General features: G+C 36.3%; 1 protein-coding gene across 1 annotated transcript in view; it reads right to left on the minus strand.

Annotated features, from left to right (window-relative positions):
• The window catches only part of ERBB4 (erb-b2 receptor tyrosine kinase 4), a 624,218-nt gene that overhangs the window by 134,955 nt on the left and 463,577 nt on the right, over nt 1–25,686 (minus strand). The window contains exons 9-12 of the mRNA XM_023731191.1: nt 25,167–25,293; nt 13,933–14,006; nt 11,052–11,142; nt 8,857–9,056 (exon numbers count right to left, since the gene is read on the minus strand). Coding sequence (XP_023586959.1) covers nt 8,857–9,056; nt 11,052–11,142; nt 13,933–14,006; nt 25,167–25,293 — 492 coding nt within the window. The remainder of the gene's footprint in view (nt 1–8,856; nt 9,057–11,051; nt 11,143–13,932; nt 14,007–25,166; nt 25,294–25,686) is intronic.

The raw sequence follows: 25,686 nt of genomic DNA on the forward strand, positions 1-25,686 counted from the left end.
TTTGTTGTTTACTTGTCCATGGACATGATACTTTTCACCTCCTTCTCCAATGGGCAGGGTCAATCACTCAGGTATGGTACAGCAGGGCAGGTCCAGTTGAAGGGGAGTTGCTGGGATGGGTTGTTTGTGGCACGTACTATGGCCAACAGGGTGGACCGGAAATCAGTGCAGGGCAGGTTTCAGTAGGTCATGCCTGTGCTGCTTGGGAGTGTGATACTCAGTGCATGGTGGAGGTACGCAGGAAGGAGGGGGGAGATTGTGATGTGTGGAGCTAAGACAAGTATGGGGAAGAGGAGAGAGAGGAGAGAGGAACAGGATCCAAAAACATACACACAAACAAAAATGAGTGCTAAGTGAGCTGGTTGCTGGAGTGGATAGATGAGAGACTGAGAAATGAGAAAAACAAAAATGAAAAAAAAAAAAGAAAAAGAAAAAAATGAATAAATCGCAAAACCAGAATTGAAGAAAGACAAAAAGGGAAAAAGAGAGAGAAGAAAACAAAACAAAGAAACAAACAACTACAAAAAAAACGATAACATGAGAAAAGAAATGCCTCCCAGGATGTCACTGTGAGTCTGCACAGAGTAAGGGAGTAGCTTCCAAGCCGCGTGTTACTGCCCAGCTAGCAGGGGCTCCCAAGCCAAGAAGAGAAAAAGAAAACAAACAAACAAATCAAAAGACAACAAATCAGAAGAAACAAACAAAAAAAAGCTCCGGTCTTCCACCAGCTTGGTGGCATGGGCGGGGAAGAAGTTTCACAGTCAAGTGGTGTTTTGCAGCCTTTCAGGAAGAAGCAAAGATGGCACACAGAGCCAGGTATTTGAGAGAAAGGAGGGGGAGGTGGTTAGAGGTAAGGGAGAAATATAAAGAAGCAGAAAAAACAACACCAGCAGCCAACAAATGGCACTCAGGGAGCCGGCCAGTGCAGGTGGGTAGAATCTGATCAATACCGGGGTGAAGCCGGTGCTTCCTGGCCAAGAGACTGTGGCTGCAGGAAGCAGAGGAGGCTGAGTGGGGGTGAAGAAGGGTCGGGGGTGGGAAAGCATATATCGCTGGTTACCAGTTGTTCTGTCTCCTGCTGGAAACTCCATGAAGCTGCTTTCTCATACCCCAGGTTCGCTAATCTCTGATAGGAGTCCAAGATGGCGGATCCGTGCTGCAGTAGCTGATAGTGGACCTCTGCATGTATCTCTCCTCGCTCTGTGTTCTTGTTCAGTTTCTTATTCCATTCGGTGCTTGTCTGAGTTCTTTATCTCTTCATTTGATGGTTAGGGTTTCAGGACTGATGTGTGACTCTGTTTGACTTAGTTTTTTGGATCTTTGCTGTGGAAGGATGGTGTGGTGCTTCTGACTATAGCACCATGTTCTCTCTTCTATTTTATTTAAGGTAATTTGAGTTGGGCGTCTGTCACTAAGGAGCATTGTGCTAGCTTCCTATTGCTGATGTAACAAATTTCTACAAACTTACTGTCTTAAAACAACAAAAATTTATTTTGTTGGGTTTCTGGAGGTCAGAAGTCCAAAATGAGTCTCACGGGGCTATAATCAAGACATTGCAAAGCTAGTGCCTTCTAGAAGTTCCAAGAAGAGTCATTCCTTGTCTCTTCTAGCTTCTAGAGGCTGCCCTCGTAATTCTGCCATTGGCTTGAAGCTACCTCACTCCAGTCTCTACTTCCTGTGGTCACATCATTTTCTCCTTTACTGTAGTCAAATCTCTGCAGCCTCTCTCTTATAATGATACTTGTGATAATCTAGGATCATTTTCTCATCTGAAGGCCCTTAATTCGATCTCATCTGCAAAGTCTTTTTTTCCATTTAAGGTTCTGGGAATTAGGACACAGGCGTCCTTGGCGGAGGGGGCCATTATTCAGTCCAACATAATCACCAAACTGTATTCCAGTAGAAACTGTGAGTAGGGAAGATTAAACATGTGTATAAAGGTATACCTCTGTAAAATATTAGAATAATTAGCACTATACAATAGAAGTTCGGAAGTAGGAGTGGAGGAATAATTGCTGAGACGTATCTATTCACCATATGGAATATGTTAAATAGATGTTACTCAAAGCTATGCTTAGTCTTAAGCACACAAGTTGCTCTATACTCTGACTTGAGCAGAGATATAGGGGCCTTGTGACCTAGAAAATAAATTCTGATGGGGGAGCATCAAGCATCAGTGATAACATATTACAAAGGCTTTGAATGTTTGGTGGGAATACTGGACACATTATAAAGTGCCTCTCAAAAGGCACAGTAATTGTGAAAAGGTGAAAGAAATCCACAAGTGTTTTGTTAAAACGCTAAACAAAAATTAATAGTATACTATGTATATACTTTGGACATGTATGAGGAGGGACCAATTCCTGGAGAATGACCTGATGCTTGGTAAAGCAGAGGGTCAATGAAAAAGAAGAAAACCCTCCACAAGATGGATTGACACAGTGGCTGCAACAATGGGCTCAAACATAGCAACCACTGTGAGGATGCTGCAGAATGGGGCACTGTTTCCTTCTGTGGTACACAGGGTCGCTATGAGTTGGAAATGAATCAACCGCACCTAATGAAAACGACAATGTGTATCATTACTCAGTTTCTGTGAAAACTATCATCAAATTTGCTTTATTTTATTGAGTGTATTATCACTGCTATTTTGGATTAGTAAAAGAAAACACTTTATAGGGTGCTTTTCTAAGTTCACTATCTTTTTTCTCCAAACTATTATTAAATACATGGCTTTAAGTTACTCAGCTGTGAATTTTCCTACCTCAACTTTTTTTTGAAGAAACAACCTTTCACAGGAAAGAAACTAAGGTATTCTTCACTGCCAGGACAATACCTTTTACAATATATTCCTGACTGTAGAAAAATAAGAAGACTAATAGGGGATGTGGACAGAGTAGTTTCTCCAGGGTTTGCACACAGACACCTGCCTCAGAATGACCTGATATGTATTAAAAAAAACAAAATTCTAGATCTCATACCACATTATCTCAATCGGAATCTCTGGAAACTGGAGCACAGACGTCTTCATTTTTCAAAATTAAAAATTTTAACTTTAAAATCTGACAACCACTGATACAGAGACAAGTCATGTCAAAACAGTGCCATTTGTAATACAAACTGAAGCCTGCAGTAATCTTCATTTTTATTATTGAGAAGGCCTTCATTCCTTCAGACTTTCTAGGTTGCAAAAGCATAGGTGTGCCTTTCTGGAACTAATCAGCAACAGTAGCTGCTTATTATCCTTTTGATAAGAATAGAGAGAACATTTTGTAGAATTATTACTAATTATAGACATTGCACTGTTTCTAATACAATAAGAAAATCTTATTTGATTTTTTTTTTAACAAAGAACAGTGTATTGATGTATTTGGTAATTTTAAAGGGAAAATATTTGAAGTATAATTAAGACTTTCTATCTTCTGATTACTTAGGAGAATGATGACTTCATTATATCCTAAGATATGGACTTTATGATTCGTATTGAGCTATAGCTTTAATGAAAAATGTGGTAAAGTTCATAATTTTCCAGAGAAGACAGGCTACCAGATCCAAAGAATGATTCCTCTAACCCGGCAGGCAGTGTTTCATTTGGAAATGAAAATTTACCCAAGATACTATGAGCTGGTCTGGGAGTGCAGCAAATTAAAAGTGAGAATTTGGGACCTACAGAAAGCGAAAAAATCTGCCACCTAGCAATATTTTCTTAAAAGAGGGTAAATCTTAACTGACAAAATTGTTTTCTCAAAATATACAACATATTAGAGGTGATGATGATGATAATATCAATTGAATTGTGATTTTATAGTAAGTCCAAATTTCCTATGATGTATAGAAGGTAAAATGTTTATTATCTTTTTGCTATTGTCACAGTCAACAGAAAATGAATAATAATAGGTTTAGCAAATATTTGTTCCTGGGTCGTATCTTAGTTATCTAGTACTGCTATAATAGAAATATCATAAGTGGATGGTTTTAACAAAGAGAAATTTATTCTCTCACAGTCTAGGAGGCTGGAAATCCAAATTCTGGGTGTCAGCTACAGGGGAAGGTTTTTTCTCTGTCAGCTCTGGAGGAAGGCCCTTGTTATCAATCTTCCCCTGGTGTAGGAACTTCTCAGGTGCAGGGACCCCGGGTCCAAAGGACATGCTCTGCTCTTGGTGCTGCTTTCTTGGTGGTATAAGGTTCCCCTGTCTCTCGGCTTGTTCTCTCTTTTATATCTCAAAAGAGATAGGCTCAAGACAATCCAATCTTGTAGATTGAGTCCTGCCTCATTAACATAACTGCCACTAATCCTAACTCATCAACATCATAGAGACAGGATTTACAACACATAGGAAAATCACATCAGATGACAAAATGGTGGGCAACCACACAATACTGGGAATCATGGCCTAGCTGAATTAACACAAAGTTCAATCCATGACAGGTGGCTAAACAGTATTTATAAATATGGTATGATCCCACTTACATATGAAAATGTATGTTTCATTACCTATATCTATTTATATATTTGCATATATATGCCCCAAAATGTTAATCATAGCCATCCTAAATAATAAGATTACAGTGGGGAGGTTACTATCTTCTTTATATATGTTTTTAGTGCTTCAGTTTCCAACAATAAGAAAGCTACTGTTGTAATTAGAAAAATAAACATCCTTCCATTTCAGAAAGTTAACAGTGAAATTAATCTCTCTTTTGTTCATGTTGGGTTTAAGTGTCTGATACAAACATTTTTAAGATACGAGATGTACGAGTTCAAATGTAACTCATTCTGAAGCACTGAATTTATCTCTATACTTTTTACTTTTCAGTGTTAAAAGTTTATACTTAAATATTTTAAGAAATTTCAAAAACTATCATAAACCTAACCTAATGCTCCTTCCAACTAGCATCATCATTTTGTCAGAGCCATAAGCACGTAAATGAAAGAGGCAGAAAATATCCTATACTTTCATACCCCGGAGTTTCTCTTAATCTCAATCTCTTCAAACTATAAAGTTGTGCTTTGACATTTTTGATTTAAAATAGCGAGATTTCTCAAGCCATTGTCACCGTTTAAAGAAGAGTTGAAGTTTTTATTCTATCGTTACTACTGTTTTAAATCATGTTGAACTTTTAAAAATAAAAACCTATAAATCAAGGGCTTCCTGTTCTTTTAAGCGAATAAGCCAATTCCCAAATTTAAATCACAGTATTTTATACTGGTTAGCATATATTTAAGCGTGCATGTATGAGTTGTATGTATGTGTGTTCTAGGTGTTGTGTACATGCATGTGTGTGTGTGCATATATACACATCTTCTATGTTTGCAGGCACACATAAGTATTGTGTATATGTGTGTGTATGCTCATGGGTACATTGTATATGTGGTGTATATCTAAAGACGATATCTATAAATCAGTATTTATAGTATATTTAAAATGAAGCAAATATTAAGGCTTCCTATTTGTAGATAGTATCATAGATGATAAAAACGGTTTAATCATATATGGAGAACTATCATGGCTCATTATAAACGTCAGTATTATAATTTCTGAAGCCATCTTCACAGTAATTGCATTTGTGAAAATGCAGGATATGGGGTGTTCATAGATTCAATATACTGTGAGACTGAAATCTGAATTTTGAAAAACAGATTTCATGCAAAATTTATTCTAAGATGTTAAACATGAAAATATGCTTAATTTTACACAATGCTGTTGTTGTTAGGTGCCATCCAGTCAATTCCAACTCATAGTGACCCCACGTGACAGAGTAGAACTGCTTGATAGGATTTTCTAGGCTTTAGGAGCAGATAACTAGGCCTTTCTCACATGGAGTTTCTGGGTGGGTTCGAACTGCCAACCTTTCAGTTAACTGCCAAAAGCTTAACAGTTGCACCAATACAAAACTGCATTTTCACTAACTGCTTCATTTCTTCACCAAACTGCCAAGTCAATTCTAAGCCTAGAAAACAAGGAAATATGTTCATGGTCTGCAAAAAAGACAAACTCAATCCACAAGAGATAGCACTGAAAAGTTGAAGAATATTTTAGATTTTTAGCTTATTAGTTTTTTCTCTATTATGGTGGTTTGAAAAGTTTAGAAGTCTTAAAATGATACAGAATAGCATCATATAATTTATTGAATTCTCTTTTTTCTATCTTGCTTTTTTCCATTTAATTTCTTTTTTATGGATATATTTTTTATTTTTTATTGTGCATTAGGTGAAAGTTTACAAAGCAAATTAGTTTCCCATTCAATAGTTTGTACATAAAATGTTCCATGACATTGGTTTCATTCCCCACAATGTGTCAGCACTCTCCCCATTTCCATCCTAGTTTCCCCATTTCCTTTCATCCTGCTTTTCTACCCCTTCCTACCTTCTCATCTTTGCTTTTGGACAAATGCTGCCCTTTTGTTCTAACATAACTGACAGTTCAAAGGAGCATATTGCTCTTGGGTATTATTGTTTATTTTATGGGCCTGTCTATGGTTTGACTGAAAGGTGGTCTCCGGGAATGGTTCAGTTCCTGTTAAGAAGAGTGTCTAAAGGCCACAGTCTCCAGGGTTCCTCTAGTCTCTGTCAGGCCAGTAAGTCTGGTCTTTTTTGTGAATTTGATTTTTTGTTCTAAAATTTTTCTCCTGCTCTGTATTGTGATCCCAGTCAGAGCAGTCAGTAGTGGTAACCAGGCATCATCTAGTTCTTGTGGTCTCAGGGTCGTGTAGGCTGTGGTTCATGTGATCCATTAGTCCTTTGCACTAATTACTCCCTTGAGTCTTTGGTTTTTTTCACTCTCCTTTGCTCTGGATGGTAAGAGACCAATAGTTGTATCTTAGATGGCCACTCACAGGCTTTTAAGACCCCAGACGCTATTCACCAAAGTAGGATGCAGAACTTTGCCTTTATGAACTGTTGTGCCAATTGACATAAATGTCCCCCGAGCCATTTAATGTCTTTCTGTATTTTCTTCTTCTCATATGGCATTGTACTCAGATGTATTTAAGCTAAAAGAAATATGAATGTTGGTAGGATTTGCAAAATGATTAAACGTGTCAAAAATGAATGTTCTTTGATTTTATTTCCTTCACATTGTTTTTTCTTCATAGTTAAACCTTATCTTTGAATGTTAGTAATACTATTCTTTTTTGAAAGAGGTAGAAGAAAAGGAGACTTAAAGAGAGAAGGTAGATTATTGGCTTATTTGTGTGATTAGCATTCACTTCATATGTATAATATAAAAATTATCACAAAGGACGAAAGGATTAATGAAGTGATTGGTGATATATTACTGTTGTTACTATTATTATAATCCTGAATTATTGTTGCTATTATTATTAACACTGTTATTTTACTGCCATGAATAATCTACTGCGTCTGGGCACATATGTAAATATAAACAGTAACGTGGGGCAAGAAGTTTGAGTACTGGAGAATAAGAAAAGCAAGCTTTCAGTCAGGAATCAGAAATGTATAGAACCAAGGAAATAACCTAGGCTATACGAAAAGATGAATCTCATTTAATGTGAGCATGCATATTTTGATACATAATCAGGTTTTATGTGTCTTGATTCTGTGTGGAACAGAAGAATGTATAAGAACTTAAATGCACTAGAATAGAAACCTCGTGCTACGATAGTTCTCATTTCTCTGGAAAAATATTTCTAAGGATCTAAAGCAGCTAAACTATGAGCTTTTCAAAAATTATTAGTTATATTTTGTGAAAACTGACAGGTCTAACATTCCTTATTTGCTAGCCTAAGTTGCCTTAAAATCTTTCTGAAGCAAGATGGTGTATTAATAGATAAATTATTTCAGTGACAACTTAAATCATGTTGACCTCTTAAGAGTTTATAATAATAATAAAATTCTCTACTATTCATTCACCCCTCCCAAAAAAAAAAGGCTCAATCATTATTTATGTATAACCTTATAATTATTCCAACGGTGAGATCAAAGAATTAAGGAGACATACTGAGACTGAAATTTTTCTTAGAGGATGTGGCTTTTCAAGGGGACGGCCTCAGCATGACCTCAACAAGAATATACATTTTTAAATCGATCATTTGAATTTTGAGTTTTCTTCTTTGGTATTTATCATAAATATGTCAGACATTCTATGGGCAGAGCAATGAAACTAAAAGGATGTAGAAGAGAGTTATACTCAGTAGAAACACAGGGAAAAATTAAGTATTAATCATTGTATACGTGGTATTAATCTAAGTACAAGATAGAGACAGCATAATTATGTGCCTAAGAAAAACAGGTACGTTTCCCATGAAATAATTCTTTGCTTCTCTGTTACAAAGAAGAAAAGCAGATCAATAAGTAGTAAAATAGATGAAAAAGGACATAGTGACATGCCTACAGAAATGCATTTTTTCAAATCTCTTTACAGTACACTTTTTAAACAGTAATTTTTAAACATTTCAGAAGGTGTCTTCATTTTTTCCATCACCTCCAAATGGCAAATACCTTACGTAATCTATGTTACAAATTCACTGGAACCAAAAAGCACAGAGAACACAACAGAGTGAATTTCCAAGAACTGATTTGATCCAAGGAATTACCTAAGATGCTTATTAAACATTTATATTCCCAGTTTCCACCTGGAACTACTGAATCCAGATCTCCAGAGGAGGGCTCCATGATTAGGCAAGTTTTGCAAACATCGAGATGCAGTATAAAAAATCTCCTACTCTACATCAGTTTATACCATGTAGTTAAGCATACTACAACTATCTCTAAAAAGCGTTGAGATAAGAGAGTAACACTTCTGAACTATGGTTATCTTTAACTGTTTGGTCTAGTGTAGAATGGTAGAAAATGTGTAAAGTGTGTATGTTTTCACATCTAAGTAATGTACTTACTACAGTTCTCAGCTTTCCTATTGTCCCGGATCACTATTCTTTGGTTGATAGTGCTGAAGAGCGTTGTCCAGTTAATGGTATGATAATAACATAAGTTGCTATTGTCGGTTATGTAGATGTTTCCTGCGCTGATTTCCTTCAGAGACTGGAATTGAAGAGAAGTGATGCCCTGTTGCTTGAGGATAAGCAAGGAGAGGCCACTAAAAGGAGGCAGGGGAAAATGCAACAATAATAAATATTTTCTGGTATTGAAAAGCATTCCTGAAGTAAAATAAGGATGTCATGTTGTACTCCAAAAATTATGTTAATAGAACATAAGCAGAGATTGAATCAATAAATCTGTTCTCAGAATGGTATTTTTTTCTTTATATGCTATATACTGTCAGTTTTAAAAGTGATAATTTGACTCCCAAAATGAAAATGTTCATTTCTTAGAATTACAAATAATCGTGCTATCTCTATTGCTGTATATCCAAACCAAACAAAACCAAACCCACTGCTGTCAATTTCAACTCATCCACCAATGAAGTATCTACTCACTGCCTCACCCTCCCTGAATTTCTAAGTTTCTCAAGCACAGAATCTTGTTTTAAGAATAAGTCTTTACTTAATGGTTGTTCATCAACCCAGAGTAAAACATTAATATTACTATAATTAATAGATTTAGATAATGCAGATAATGACTATAGATATTTAGTTTTAATTTATACCTCAGAAACCAAAGCATTATAATTGTAGTAGTCAAAGAAAGTATAAGGAGAGAAGATTATTAAAAATTAAATAGAAGAATGAAAACAAACAAAAAATTAAAAATACTCAGAAGACTTGGGCAACTGGGGAAAGCTTCTCTAAAATTTAAATAAAAACTACTCTGTGGAAACCAATTATCTTTTCAAGGAAATTGTTTTTATTTCAGCTGAGTCTTTTTTTTTTTTGTAATTATCTTCATTTTCCATTCTCTAAAGAATAAATATACTTCCCACATTTCAGTCAACTAATGAACATTATTTTAAATTTGGACATCAAAGCTATCCTCCTTCATTTATAATTCTAAACATACTTTGCTGTTAAGACTAAGAATTATTTTCCACATGCTATATATGTAAACCAGTAGCTCAATGATGAATTCTCAGGTGCAATTGATTTTCTCAAGATTCATTCCCATCATAGCATCCTTGAGTTGTCAAATACCATGTCAGCACAATGTATTGACTGATTTAAAGCATTTCATTTAATGGATAGTAAAAGTTGGCTGAGTGCAGCACTTGAATAGACTGTGTCTCTCAACTACCCTTCTCCCTTTACATTCTAAAAATTTCATATAGATATACCTGTTTTAATTGCAAAATTAAACATTTTTTCTGTGAAACATTACTATTTTCAACTATTATTTATTTTAGTCATCTTTCAGATTTAAACAAACTAAATAAAAATATTCTTATTAAATTAACTTTTAACTGTTCATAAATAAGAATTTCATATAGCTGAAACCTGAGGCAAAACTAAAAAAAAAGCAATGGTTCAATAAAGACTAATTCATAAATTTTTTATCATGTGAATTAAAAATATTCACATTAGAACTTTAGGATAGTATCCTTCTGACCTCTGATTTACCCATCCATTTATTAACTAGCACTTCATGTAGGATCACAGACCAATTCTGAAACACCAGTCCTATAATCTTTGGTCCTAATGACAGCACCAGAGACAAAACCAGCTCCTCCTGGTCCAACAGCGTTCATATCCTGCACATCTGAGCCATTCTCAAGTCACCCAATGCTATCTTTTAATAACAGTAACATATGAACAAAACAATGGTTTAATTTTATGCTTTACATCATGCACTCCATACCTGTAAAACACTAATATTCAAATGAATGGCATTTGAAAAATCAAATTGTGTATTATGTATACTTTATAGTACCATCAGAGATAGTTTTCATTGTATTTATCTTTGGAATAAAAATTGGAAAATAACTGCATACTCGAATATTAGACCAAACATACACATAACACCAAAGCTTTCTCAGTAATTCGAGTAATATCCTTAGTTTTTTTTAAGGAATATATAATATTTCTTATATCTAGTATTTCTAGATCACCTAAATCCATGAGGTTGAGGGATGTGGCATAATATCCACATGATGTTATTCTTGAAGTTTGGGAGACCTGCAGCTTTAAATATATGCACCTACCTATACAGCACTCTTCCACCAATAGTGACCAGGTTAGAAAAGACACTGAAGTCGGTCATGTTTGGGGGCCACGACTGTATGTTCAAGAAGCCTACAAAAAATAAGGACAGTAAAAGAGAAAAAATATCAGAATTTCACTATCTTAATCATAGTGTTTAATACTGATTATTCTTGACATGACATGATATGAAAATGTGTTGAAAGAGGAAAAGTAAGAAAATAAACAGTGCACATTCCTGTTTTTAAACCATTCTATCACATATTTGATGCATTCCTTTAAGACTGAATGTCTTAACCAACATTTCTGGGCTATGATGTTGTAGTTATTGTTGTTAGGTGTCATAGAACTGGTTCCGACTCAGAGAGACCTTATGTACAACAGAACAAAACACTGCCTGGTCCTGTGACATCCTCACAATCGTTCCTATGTTTGAGCCCACTGTTGCAGCCACTGTGTCAATCTATCTAACTGAGGTTCGCTGACCCTCTACTTTACCAAGCATGATGTCCTTCTTCACGGACTGGTCCCTCCTGATAACATGTCCAAGGTACGTGAGATGAAGTCTCGCCATCCTGGTTTCTAAGGAGCATTCTGGCTGTACTTCTTCCAAGACACATTTGTTCGTTCTTCTGGAAGTCCATGGTATATTCAATATTCTTCACCAACACCATAATTCAAAGGCATCAATTCTTCTTTAGTCTCCCTTATTCATTGTCCAGCATTCGTACGTATATGAGGCAATTGAAAATGGCTTGGGTCAGGCCCATCTTAATTCTCAAAGTGACATCTTTGCTTTTTAAAACTTTAAAGATCTCTTGTGAAGCACATTTGCCCAGTGCAATACGTTGTTTGATTTCTTGACTGCTGCTTCCATGGGCGTTGGCTGGATCCAAGTAAAACTAAATCCTTGACAACTTTCATATTTTCTCCTTTTATCATGATGTTGCTAATTGATTCAGTTGTGAGGATTTTCATTTTCTTTATGTTGAGGTGTAATCCTGGGCTATAACACTCAACAAATAATGAGTATCAAAATAATCAGTTATCTATGTTTCTGAGATATATAGAAACATGTAAATGTAGATATGAAAACATTTAAATGATTCTTTTTTTTTGCAAGAATATGCATCTTTTATTTTTTTAATTGTTGTAGTTTAAATAAAGTTTACATTTTAAGTTAGTCTCCCATACAAAAATTATACATACATTATTATGTGACCCTAATTGCTCACCCCATACTGTGACAGCACACTCCTCCTTTCCACCCGATTCCCCATGTCCATTCAACCAGCTCCTAACCCTCTCTGCCTTCCCATCTCACCTCCAGAAGGAAGCTGCCCATTTGGTCTCTCATATCTACTTGAGCTAAGAGGCACACTCCTCACGAGCATCACTTTATGTCCCACAGTCCAGTCCAATCCCTGTCTGAAGAGTTGGCCTCAGAAATTGTTTTAGTTCTGGGCTGATAGAGAATCCAGGGGCAGTGCTTTCCCAGGTTCTTCCAGTCTCCGACAGACCATTAAGTCTGGTCTTTTTACTAGAATTTGAGTTCTGCACCCCACCTTTCTGCTGCTCCATCAGGGATTCTCTGTTGTGTTCCCTGTCAGGGTGGTCACTGGTGGTAGCTGGGCACCATCTAGTTTTTCTGGTCTCAGGCTGATGAAGTCTCTGGTTTATGTGTCTTTTCTGTCTCTTGGGCTAATACTTTCCTTGTGTCTTTGGTGTTCTTCATTCTCCTTTACTCCAGGTGGTTGGGACCAATTGTTGCATCTTAAATGGCTGCTTGTAAGCTTTTAAGACCCCAGACACCACTCACCAAAGTAGGATGCAGAACATTTTCTTTTTTTTTTTCTTCTCTGTAACTCATTTTCTTTTTCACCCCACATTCCTTCTTAACAGGTCTTCGCATTTCTCATTTTTTTATTGTTGTAATTAAATGCAGTTTACATTTCAAGTTAGTCTCCCATACAATTTTTTTTACATACACTGTTATGAGACCCTAATTGCTCACCATTTAAATGATTTTTAATTTGACTTATTCTTCTAAGAACAAAAATATTTTGTGTAACTAGATAAAAAGAAAACTGTAGTTCCAAGCTTTCCTCTGAAAATTGTTTATCATTTTATCTGCTCATTTATGACATTAGTGTCCAACTTGCACTACAAGTCATTATGGATATATTTAATCTTCTTTATTGGATTTTACATTATTTGATGGCAAATCCATGTCTAACTCATCTGACTCATGGCGATCTCATGTGTTAGAGTAGAACTGTGTTCCGTAGGGGTTTCAATGGCTTATTTTTCAGAAGTAGATGGGCAGGCCTTTCTTCTGAAGCACCTCTGGATGGACTCGAACCTCCAACATTTCAGTTAGTAGCTGAGTGTGTTAACCATTTGCACCACCCAGGGACTCCTTGAAGATACTAGGTTCTCACTAAATATGTGCTAAATTAATACTATATGTTAAAAAAAAAAGCCAAACCCATTGCCGTCAAGTCGGTATCAACTCATAGTGTCCCTACAGGCAAGAGCAGAACTGCCCCATAGGGTTTCCAAGGAGTGTCTGATGGATTTGAACTGTCAATCTTTTAGTTAGCAGTCATAGCTCTTAACCCCTATGCCACAATGGGTTCAAGGATCAGATGATACTTGCAAAAACAGTAATGTCAAAATGTAATGAATATTTTATTTCTGTAATTTCGTATACTTAATAAATATGCATAAAAGCTAAGGGGTTAGATACCTATTGCTTAAAAAACATGAATTTTTAGCAACTAGGATTTGCTTTGAAATGAGTTGCTGATTCCAACATTATGAAATGTTTTCAAGAAAACACCAAAATTCACATAGTACAACAACTGCACTTTTTAAAATTACCAGTTATCTCTCTCACTGTCCGAAAGACATTCAGTTTCTCTGGGTCTATGGCTTCAATTGCATTGTAAGGGTCCCTAGAAGATCAAAAAGAGAGAAAGTCAAATTTAAAATTAGGTAAAGGAGTGAAAATATTATAAGTGTGACAATAGTTATTTTATTTAAAAAACTATTGCTTGTTTTAAAGCTAGGAAGTTTCCTGAATACAGTCAAATACTTTGAGGGACAAAGTAACAGGGGCAGGGGTCTAGGGACCATGCTTTCAGGCGACATCTAGGTCAATTAGCATAACAAAGTTTATTATGAAAATGTTCTGCATCCTACTTTGGAGAGTGGTGTCTGGGGTCTTAAAAGCTTGCAAGCAGCCATCTAAGATGCATCAATTGGTCCTAACCACCTGGAGTAAAGGAGAATGAAGAGCACCAAAGACACAAGGAAAGTATTAGCCCAAGAGACGAAAAAGGCCACATAAACCAGAGACTTCATCAGCCTGAGACCAGAAAAACTAGATGGTGCCCGGCTACCACCAATGACTGCCCTGACAGGGAACACAACAAGAGTCCCTGATGGAGCAGGGGAAGGGTGGGATGCAGAACTCAAATTCTAGTAAAAAGACCAGACTTAATGGTCTGACTGAGACTGGAGGAACCCCAGAAAGCATGGCCCCTGGACTCTCTGTAAACCCAGAACTAAAACAATTCCTGAGGCCAACTCTTCAGACAAAGATTGGACTGGACTGTGGGACATAAAACGATACTCATGAAGAGTGTGCTTCTTAGCTCAAGTAGATACATGAGACTAAATGTGTAGCTTCTGTCCGGAGGTGAAATGAGAAGGCAGAGAGGGTTAGGAGCTGGTTGAATGGACATGGGAAATCAGGGGTGGAAAGGAGAAGGGGGCTGTCACAGTATAGGGAGAGCAATTAGGGTCACATAACAGTGTATGTATAAATTTTTATATAAAAGAATAACTTGAATTGTAAACTTTCACTTAAACTACAACAATAAAAAAAAAAAAAAACTACTGCTTGTTTTAATTAGCAATTGGAAGGTGAGTAAAGTCTTTTCTAAATTGTTCTATGCTAGATAGGGAAGGGACCTAATAGGTGCCTTGCAAGAAATTTTTGATGACACAGAATATGAGTTCTTCATCAGAGGCTATTCTAGATCTAGAAGGATGATTCGGCTTTGACTATCCTAAAGATACTCCCAAATACAGCATATCCATTCATGGAATGTTTTACTTTATTTTTATTTTAGACATTTATTCTTAATTGGGAATAACATTATAAATAAATTATGGTGAGAAAAATTGCCTTTTGGCCTCCTTAAAGAACTCTAAATTGCTAAAAAAAAAAAAAAAAAACACGCTGCCATCAAGTCAATTCCAACTCATAGTGACCCGAACGGACAGAGTAGAACTGCCCATAGGGTTTCCAAGGAGCAGCTGGTGGATTCAAACTGCCGACCTTTGGGTTAGCGGCCAAACACTTAACCGCTGTGCGACCAGGGCTCCACATTATATAATTTGGTCTGAAACAAACCCATACCTGTCACACAAGAAATAAATGACACCCGCAAACCACAAATGACCGATGCAATTTCAAAAAGTCTACTCTACTATAAATATGCTCTCTCTCAACTTCATAAGGGCAACACTCAGTAAACCTCATCATTCCTGCCTCACCTTTATATAGTTATTTCACGTATGTCCATATACTGGCAGTCTTACACTAACATATTCTTTATAAAATTTGACTTTATCTTTGATATTATAGCAAACTGAGATCATGTGAGAAAATGTTTTTTTGTGTCTTTTGTGAAATTGCTAATGCATCTCTGATTTCATAATCAAGATAGAAACAACCTTTTTGTGCAGTCAACCTTTTTTTTTTTTTTTGCTTTAGCTTCACAGTTATCTATATGAGCTATAATTCAACATTATGTGAACATTACTCTTCATGTAGATTATTTATTTAGGCCCATCTTGTTCCTATCTTGTTATCTATATTCACTTTTATAACATGGAACTATTCACTTCCATCTATACACATCACACTAACACTTAAAAATAAAATTTACTACAAATGCTGTAATATCAAAAAGGTGTTGTAAATTTTGGAGAATTTTAAATACCATCTCTTTATGAATAAACATATTCTGCAGTTAATATTATTAATATAGAGATACTCTGTCTTTTCAAAAATGAACACAAAGTACCTTTTAGAATTCAATATTTGATGGACTTTTTTCAGAAGTTTTTATCTTGGGAAAATGTTTTTCATGAAAAACATACTGACCATGTAAAATAATGGCATACTAGAATATTAAGCCAAACATGAACATAATACTAAATCTCTCTGAGTAGTTAAAACAATATACTCATTTTTTCTTTCTTTTTTAAGGAATACAAAATATTTTTTTAAAGTTTTATTATTTTAGAAGACATTCTGTGGTAATTTGCTCCATTTGGTGAGAAAGTAAATTCTATTGATTGGCCACTTCTCCAAGAGAGATCAAACCTTTTGAGAGGAGTAAACTTAGCTCTTTTTAGAAGTATGTATCTACCTGCAACAATCAAGTTTTCTTCCTGTTGTGAACATCTATTGCATTACCATCCTATGGTATGGAGAATAATCACTAAAATGTGCTAATACATTGGACGCAGTCTTAATAGGACAATCAATCAAGGGACCTCACCATCGCCTGACCAGCAGAGAGACATATGGCCTATATCCTGGGAATCTGAGTGGGAATCCATTGGCATTTCTTCACCTCAGTATTACAGCCTTGAATGTACTCTCTATTAGTTCTAGCCATCTTGGTCTCTGGAATCACCTTGCATTGGACTTACTGATATAAGATCATCAATGTATTCTAGTCTGTGAACCATCTGTTATCTTTAAAAATAAAATAAAACAAAAAAGAAAAGAACTCTGCTTGATTAAATTACTCTTTCAACCTTCAACCTAAGAAGTACAATTTATAGAATTCACTACTAGTTTAACACAGGTTGCTACAGAAGGCACCAGCACTGTGTGTTACTGAGATTAGAGAAATATTATAAATGTATTCCCCTATAATTCACACATAAACTATTAAATTTTTCCTGAATGGAACATGACTATCACTCAAAAGCTTTAAATGTAAGTTAAATTAATCTAGCAAATTTCTCTCCATATAAGAGAAAATACAGAGAATGAATAGCTATGCTTTTGAAGAATATGAAGCCAAAAATTAAGTTCACCCTGTTGGAAAACTTGTTCTCACTTTTTAAAGTGCGAAGACTCTTGTATGTGGAGGGAATATCAGCTGTACACTAGCAGAATAAGCTTTCTACATTTGGTCTTGATGAAAACCAGTGTATGGAACAGTCCTAGTCATATAATCAAATAACTTTGCTTTATTGAGAAACACTCAAAATTCAGGGCAAGCACACAATAATGGGGTCAGTGCAAACCTTTACTGAAAGCACTCCAGGTTGCCAGGAATGAAATAAATTCTGGACTGTTATCATGAAGCCCAATGGACCACAGAAATTTTATATACTTAATTTCAGAGATTCAGAACTCTCATAAAATAAGTTGACAGAATTTCACCTACAAACTTCAAAGTAACTCTTGGGAGTTTCATCCTACAGTCACTTGAAATCCATAGCACTTTAAAATCAAGAACTTGGCCTGGCTAAATACAGAGCCATTCAAAAGAACATTATGTCCACCCTGTCACTGTGTCTGGTGATGAAAATAAAGCTCAATCACAGGATAAAATGAAAGAAACATTTTCACAATTCCAGTGAAATCACTTTATGTTATCACCAAGCCTATTATCTGTCTTCCATTGTCTATCATCATTGCAGTCTATCATCTAAGCTCTTCCTGGTCATGTCTCATTCTGACATAGTATCAACATGCTTATTTGGTGAACATTTTGTTATTTTAATCACATGTACTCAAACAGTGTCAAATGTTGCAAAATATTAAAGAGGAATATTTCTACCGATAATCCTAAAAACAGATTTGTCTGCAATTCTCATTTGAAATAAGGAGTCAAGAGTGCCTAGTGTATTTCGGATGCCCTTTATCACCACTCTTACTTAACATTGTGCTGGAAGACCTAGCCAGAGCAATTAAGCTAGAAAAAGAAATAAAGGGCATCCAAATCAGTAGGGAAGAAGTCAAAGTATCTCTATTTGCAGATGATATGCTCTTATACACAGAAAACCCCAAAGAATCCACAAGAAAATGACTAGAACTAATAGAAGATATCAGCAAAGTTTCGGGATACAAGATAAACATACAAAAATCAGTTGGATTCATTTACACCAACAAAGACAACCTCGAAGACCAAATCACCAAATCAACACCATTTACAATAGCCCCCAAGAAGATAAAATACTTAGGAATAAATCTAACCAGAGACGTAAAAGATCTATACAATGCAAACTAAAAGACACTACTGCAAGATACCAAAAGAGACCTGCATAAGTCGAAAAACATGCCTTGCTCATGGATAGGTAGACTCAACATAGTGAAAATGTCAATTCTACCCAAAGCAATCTACAGATACAATGCAATCTCGATCCAAATCCCACTGGCATTTTTTAACGAGATAGATAAACAAATTACCAACTTCATATGAACAGGGAAGAGGCCCCGAATAAGTAAAGCATTACTCAAGGAAAAGAACAAGGTGGGAGGCCTCACACTACCTGATTTTAGAGGCTATTATACTGCCACGGTAGTCAAAATAGCCTAGTACTGGTATAACAACAGATACATAGACCAACGGAACAGAATTGCGAATCCAGACATAATTTCATCCACCTATGAGCAGCTGATATTTGACAAAGGCCCAAAGTCCATTAATTGGGGAAAAGACAGTCTTCTTTAACAAATGGTGCTGGCATAACTGGATATTCATCCGAAAAAAACTGAAACAAGACCCATACCTCACACCATGCACAAAAACTAACTCAAAAGGGATCAAAGACTTAAATATAAAATGAAAAATGATAAAGATAATGGAAAAAAAACTAGGGACAACACCAGGAGCCCTAAAACATGGAATAAACACAATACGAACCATAAGAAACAATGCACAGAAGAGAGACTAGATAACTGGGAGCTCCTAAAAATCAAACACTTATGCTCATCAAAAGACTTCACCAAAAGAGTCAAAAGACAACCTGCAGACTGGGAAAAAATTTTTGGTTACGACAAATCCAATCAGCATCTAATCTCTAAAATCTACAAGACACTGCAAAACCTCAACAATAAAAAGACAAATAAACCAATTAAAAAAAAGGGCAAAGGATACAAACAGGCACTTCGTCAAAGAAGATATTCAGGTGGCTAACAGACACATGAAGAAATGCTCACTATCATTAGCCGTTAGAGAAATGCAGATCAAAACTACAAGGAGATATCATCTCACCCCATCAAGACTAGCATTAATCCAAAAAACACAAAATAATAAATGCAGGAGAGGTTGTGGAGAGACTGGAACACTTATACACTGTCGGTGGGAATGTAAAATGGTACAACCACTTTGGAAACTGATGTGGTGCTTCCTTAAAGAGCTAGAAATAGAAGTACCATACAAACCAGCTATCCCGCTCCTTGGAATATATCCTAGAGAAATAAGGCTGTCACACAAATAGATATATGCACACCCAGTTTGTTGCAGCACTGTTCACAATAGCAAAAAGGTGGAAACAACCTAGGTGCCCATCAATGGACAAATGGAGAAACAAATTATAGTATATCCACACATTGGAATACTTTGCAACGATAAGGAACAACGATGAAGCTGTGAAACATCTTATAACATGGAAGAATCTGGAGGTCATCATGCTGAGTTAATTTAGTCAGTCATAGAAGGACAAATATTGCATAAGACCACTATTATAAGAACTGAAAAAAAGGTTTAAACACAGAAGAAAACATTCTTTGATGGTTAGGGGAGTGGGGAGGGGGGGGGAGGGTTATTTACTAACTAGATAGTAGATAAGAATTATCTTAGGTGAAGGGAAGGACAACACACACTACAGGGGAAGTCAGCACAACTGGACTAAACCAAAGCTATGAAGTTTCCTGAATATAATCAAACACTGTGAGGGACAGAGTAGCAGGGGTAGGGGTCTGGGGACCATGCTTTCAGGAGACATCTTGGTCAACTGGCTTAGCAAAGTGTGTTAATAAAATGTTCTGCATCCTACTTTGGTGAGTGGCGTCTGGGGTCTTAAAAGCTTGCAAGCGGCCATCTAAGATGCATCAATTGGTCCCAACCAGCTGGAGTAAAGGAGAATGAAGAACACCAAAGACACAAGGAAAGTATTAGCTCAAGAGACAGAAGGGGCCACATAAACCAGAGACTTCATCAGCCTGAGACCAGAAGAACTAGATGGTGCCCAGCGACCACCACAGAGAGTCCCTAATGGAGCAGGAGAAAGGTGCGGTGCAGAACTCAAATTCTAGTAAAAAGACCAGATTTAATGGTCTGACTGAGACTGGAAGAACCCCGGAAAACATGGCCTCCGGATTCTGTATCAGCTCAGAACTAAAACAATTTCCAAGGCAGGGATTGAACTGGACTGTGGAACATAAAGTGATACTTGTGAGGAATGTGCCTCTTAGCTCTAGCAGATACAAGTGACTAACTGGGCAGCTTCTGTCTGGAGGTGAGATGGGAAGGCAGAGAGGGTTAGGAGCTGGTTGAATTGACATGGGGAATTAGGGGTGGAAAGGAGGAGTATGCTGTCACAGTATGGGGAGAGCAATTAAGGTCACATAAAAATGTACGTATAAATTTTTGTACGAGAAAAGAAAAGTGCCTAGTGTATTTCCTGGAGCAATGACACTTTCGTACTATAAACTGAACACGTTCATTAGCATTTTAAAGCCTTTCATATTACTTTAATTAAAACATTTTAATTAAAACTTTAATTGACAAATTGCCAGGACACTTATTGTTTTCAGAAACTTGTTTTTTGAAAAGCATAATCTCATCTAAGTATGATTTTTTCTTTTTGTTAGTTTAAAGAAATACTCCAGATATTTTAATTAAAGTAAACAATCTTATTTAAAATGTAGTTAGTAGATTATTTAGGCTAATGGGAATTAAGTCATGTAATTGGAATTATACCATGGACTGCCAAAAGAACAAACAAATCTGTCTTGGAAGGGGTACAGCCAGAATGCTCCTTAGAAGCGAGGATGGTGAGATTATGTCTCACATACTTTGGACATGTTAACAGGAAGGATCAGTCACTGGAGAAGGACATCATGCTTGGTAAAGTAGAGGGTTAGCGAAAAAGAGGAAGACCCTCAACAAGATGGACTGACACAGTGGCTGCAACAATTGGCTCAAGCACAACAATGATTTTGAGGATGGCGAAGGATTGGGCAGTGTTTCGTTCTGTTGTGCATAAGGTCACTATGAGTTTCAATCCACTCAATGACACCTAACAACGACAATAACAATGGGAATCAAGTGATGTAAAACATTTGTGTAATTACTAGATGCTTTCTATCTATAATCCATGTCCTAGTGCTGCTATAACAGAGACATGACAAGTGGGTGGCTTTCACAAACACAAGTTTATTCTCTCACAATCTAGGAAGCTAAAAGTCCGAATTCAACATGCCAGCTCCAGGGGAAGGCTTTCTCTCTTTCTCGGCTCTGTGGGAAGGTCCTTGTCATCAATCTTCCTCTGGCTGAGGAGCTCCTCAGAGCAGGGACCCCAGGTCCAAAGACCCACTATGCTCCTGGTGCTTCTTTCTTGGTGGTATGAGGTCACCCGGTTTCTCTGCTTGCTTATCTCTTTTATATCTCAAGAGAGACTGAGTCAAGACACAACTTAATCTTGTAGATTGAGTCTTGCCTCATTAACGTAACTTGCTCTAATCCTGCCTCATGAACATCATAGAGGCAGGGTTTACAACACAGGCAAATCACATCAGATGACAAAATGGTGGACAATCACACAATACTAGGTACCATTGCCTCCCCAGGTTGCAAATATTTTGGGGGGACACAATTCAATCCATGACAATCACTTATATTATTCATCTTTAAACAATATAGATATAGATGTAGATCCAGATATATAAAAACACACACTTATATGTCACATACATAAATGCCTATACATGTATGTCTTTAGCACACTAAATTAACTTTTTGTTAATACCTTCCTAAGATAAAAGAGAAAGACTTCAGAATACATGTTTCATGCTGACATGAGACTTAGCATGAGGAACACATCATATTTTTAAATGTTTTATGTTTTATATGTTCCATGATGAACCAAGACTAAATAACTATACTGAACCTCACTAGACATATCTTTTTCAAATCATCCCATGCATGTTTTATCCATAAGGCATTTACCTATCAGTAGATTACTTTTGTTTGTTCATAATCATTTTGCTATAGCAAAGTTCTTTCAGCAGTTTTTTAAGGGGCTAGTACCACCCCACTAAAGGGAAGTTGGGACATTTCTAGATGTGTTTTGGTTGACAGAGATTGAGGGATACTACAGGCTTTCAGCAATAACCCAGGGACAGTAATGTTAAATGACCTGCAATGTGCAGGGCTGTTCCTCACAGCAAAGAATTGTTTCCTGTCTTGTACAACCTTAAAATGTTCCAACACACATTTAGAACCTTGTTATGGATTGAACTATGTCCCCCCAAAATGTGTGTCAACTTGGCTAGGCCACGATTCCCAGTATTGTGTGATTGTCCACCATTTTGTCATCTCATGTGATTTTCCTATGTGTTATAAATCTTACCTCTATGATGTTCATGAGGCAGTATTAGAGATAGTTATGTTAATGAGGCAGGACTCAATCTACAAGATTAGGTTACACCATAAGTCAATCTTTTTTGAGATATAAAATAGACAAGCGAGCAAAGAGACAGGGGGGCCTCATACCACCAAAAAAGCAATGCTGGGAGCAGAGTGTGTCCTTTGGACTCGAGGTTCCTGAGCTGAGAAGCTCCCAGATCAGGAGAAGATTGATGACAAGGACCTCCATCAGAGCCAACAGAGAGAAAGTCTTCTCCTGGAGGTGGTACCCTGAATTTGGACTTATAGCCTCGTTGACTGTGAGAGAATGTATCTCTGTTTGTTAAAGCTATCTACTTGTGGTATTTTTGTTATAGCAGCACTAGATTACTAACACAGACCTCATGTGTACAAACTTCATACTTGGTTATTTTTCCACATTGACTGTCTGCAATTACTTAGTCATGTTGCCCTTATAACAATTAAGTTTATTTCCCTATGTGTATGCATGTGTATACATAGGTTGTTGTGTGCTGTCGAGTCAATTCCAACACACAGCGACACTATAGGACAGAGTAGAACTGGCCAATAGGGTTTCCTAGCCTGTATTATTTATGGGAGCAGATCACGAGGTCTTTTCTCCCATGGAGAGTCTGGTGGGTTTGAACCACCAACTTTTTGGTTCGCAGTGGCGTACCTAACCATTGTGCCACCAGAGCACCTTTATATACATATACATGTGCATACATATATATGGATGCTGGACCTGATAGAAGTGAAAACCTTTAGTCTAATGCAATTCATAATAATACTATTTCAAATCTGTCCCCACACGGATGAACTTGAGTCTAATTCATTTATTACTTCCAGGCAGAGGCAAGCAATGTGAATCAAGTATCTATGTCTTCTAAATTCTCAGAAGATAATTAACATGATATGCTCTACCATTTATGGTATTAAAATATTTAGTATTAAAATTAGTTAAAATGTTGATATATTGTGTTACTTAATATCGTGTGTGTGTGTGTGTGTGTGTGTGGCAGAGTGGTTAAGAGCTACAACTGCTACAAAGGCCAGCAGTTCAAATCCACCAGTCACTCCTTCAAAACCCTATGGGGCTGTTCTACTCTGCTCTATAGGGTGGCTATGAGTCGGAATCGACTTGCCGGCAACGGTTATTTGTTTTGTTTTGGTTTTTTTTATGTATGTATAAAGATGCACCTAAATTTTGACCAAGGACTCCTACACAATGGTCCAAGCAGGCTAAGACAACAGCATAAATGGATTAAGTGGACCAGTGTGAACGTGTTCCTTCTCAAAATGACCAGTGTTACCCAGTTCTAGTGATTGGTGCTACTTAGGAATGGTGGGGTAGAGTTACCAAGTATGTATATTTTTCAAGAGAAGTTAGAAACCTAGATCTTAATATTTTTTAAAAAAAAACACTGATAGGTCAAATACAACATATCTGAGAGCAGAGAATACATACTATTAAAGTACCTGACATTAGCCCATATTAAAAGCTACATTTCAAGCTAAAGAAAAATTTTATGTAATTTCTTTGAATGGAATGATAAACACTTTGTTCTATTGCTCTTGCTGTTTCTTTTTGGGAATATTTATTCATAATGTATTAAATTATTTTGCATCTAGAAATGCTGTGATGTATGTTCAGAGTAAGATTTTGAATGAATTATGTGAGGAGTTTTTTTATTTGTAGCCTATAGCACTAATATTTAGGGATTAAGTAGTAATATAAACAAATAGATAAAACATAAAATAAAAATATTACGATTTCTATTACAATTCAAAGAATACAATTTGGTTGTTTTTCCAGTTAAAGTCAGCAGGTGATTCTGTTATGAAGGAAATGTTTCAGTTTAATATTATCAAAATGAAATTCATTAAACAGATTTTTTACAGTAGTACTGACTTCCTACTTTAAGTGAAAAGAAAAGAGAATGTATCAGTGCAAAAAGAATTTCTGAAAGAAGTGCAGGAGAATTTCAACTTATGGATATGTTTTATGTGGAATTCTTTTTTTTAAGAAATATTAATTTATATTGTCTTAAACTAATCAGTTAAGAATTTCAATGAAATTCCCTACCCTACTCATCGATAGTGTTTCCCCAAACGTATCTAAAAGTAAGTCAATCTTGCTTAAATCTATGGATTTGAGGAGAATGTCCTACAAATACATTTTGGCTTAAATACGAATTTATATGTTCAAACTTAAGTAATCACCAAACTCAAAATCTGGATGTGCCCCGAATCTTTAGTCTACTGTCACTACTGGTGAAATCTCACATTCGCTTTTCTTGGGGAAGAGCATTAATGAAGGGCAAAACTTCTGTGTCAAGAGGATTTAAACAGACAAAGCTAAAGAATTCTTTAGGCTTTGACTATACTTTGTAAAATAATTTTGTACAAAAATTTAACACTGACCCATGAATCCCAGTGACAAGGAAGATCAAATTCCCATTGATCTTGGTGCAGTTTATGAATTTGTCAATGTTACTGGAATCCACAGTCTGAGCTGACATCAGTGATCCTGTGCCAATGCCATCACAAGCTGTAGAAACAAGAAACATCAGTCAGGAGATTGATAAACTTCTCTTTTGTCAACAAATCATTGCATTTTCATCATAAATAACAATGAGTACTTTATATTTAATATTTTTTAAAAGCTAGTCACTTCGGTAAAATAACTTCATGACCCACTAATGATCTACAACCTGCAGTTTTAGAAACACCAGTCTAATGTAGACTGTATACAAAAAGTACTAATAACCTGAGCTGTAACCAGAATCAAGGGCCATTTAAATATTTATTCTTCAATTGAGTATTACCTATGCTTTCTGAAGGTTCTACTTAAAAAAATTCTATATATACATATGTATGTACATATACGGAGCCCTGGTGGGACAGTGGTTAAGAGATCGGCTGTTGACCAAGAGGTCAGCAG

This window comes from Trichechus manatus, unplaced genomic scaffold (assembly GCF_000243295.1).
Source record: "Trichechus manatus latirostris isolate Lorelei unplaced genomic scaffold, TriManLat1.0 scaffold00041, whole genome shotgun sequence".
In the NCBI taxonomy this organism is placed as follows: domain Eukaryota; kingdom Metazoa; phylum Chordata; class Mammalia; order Sirenia; family Trichechidae; genus Trichechus; species Trichechus manatus.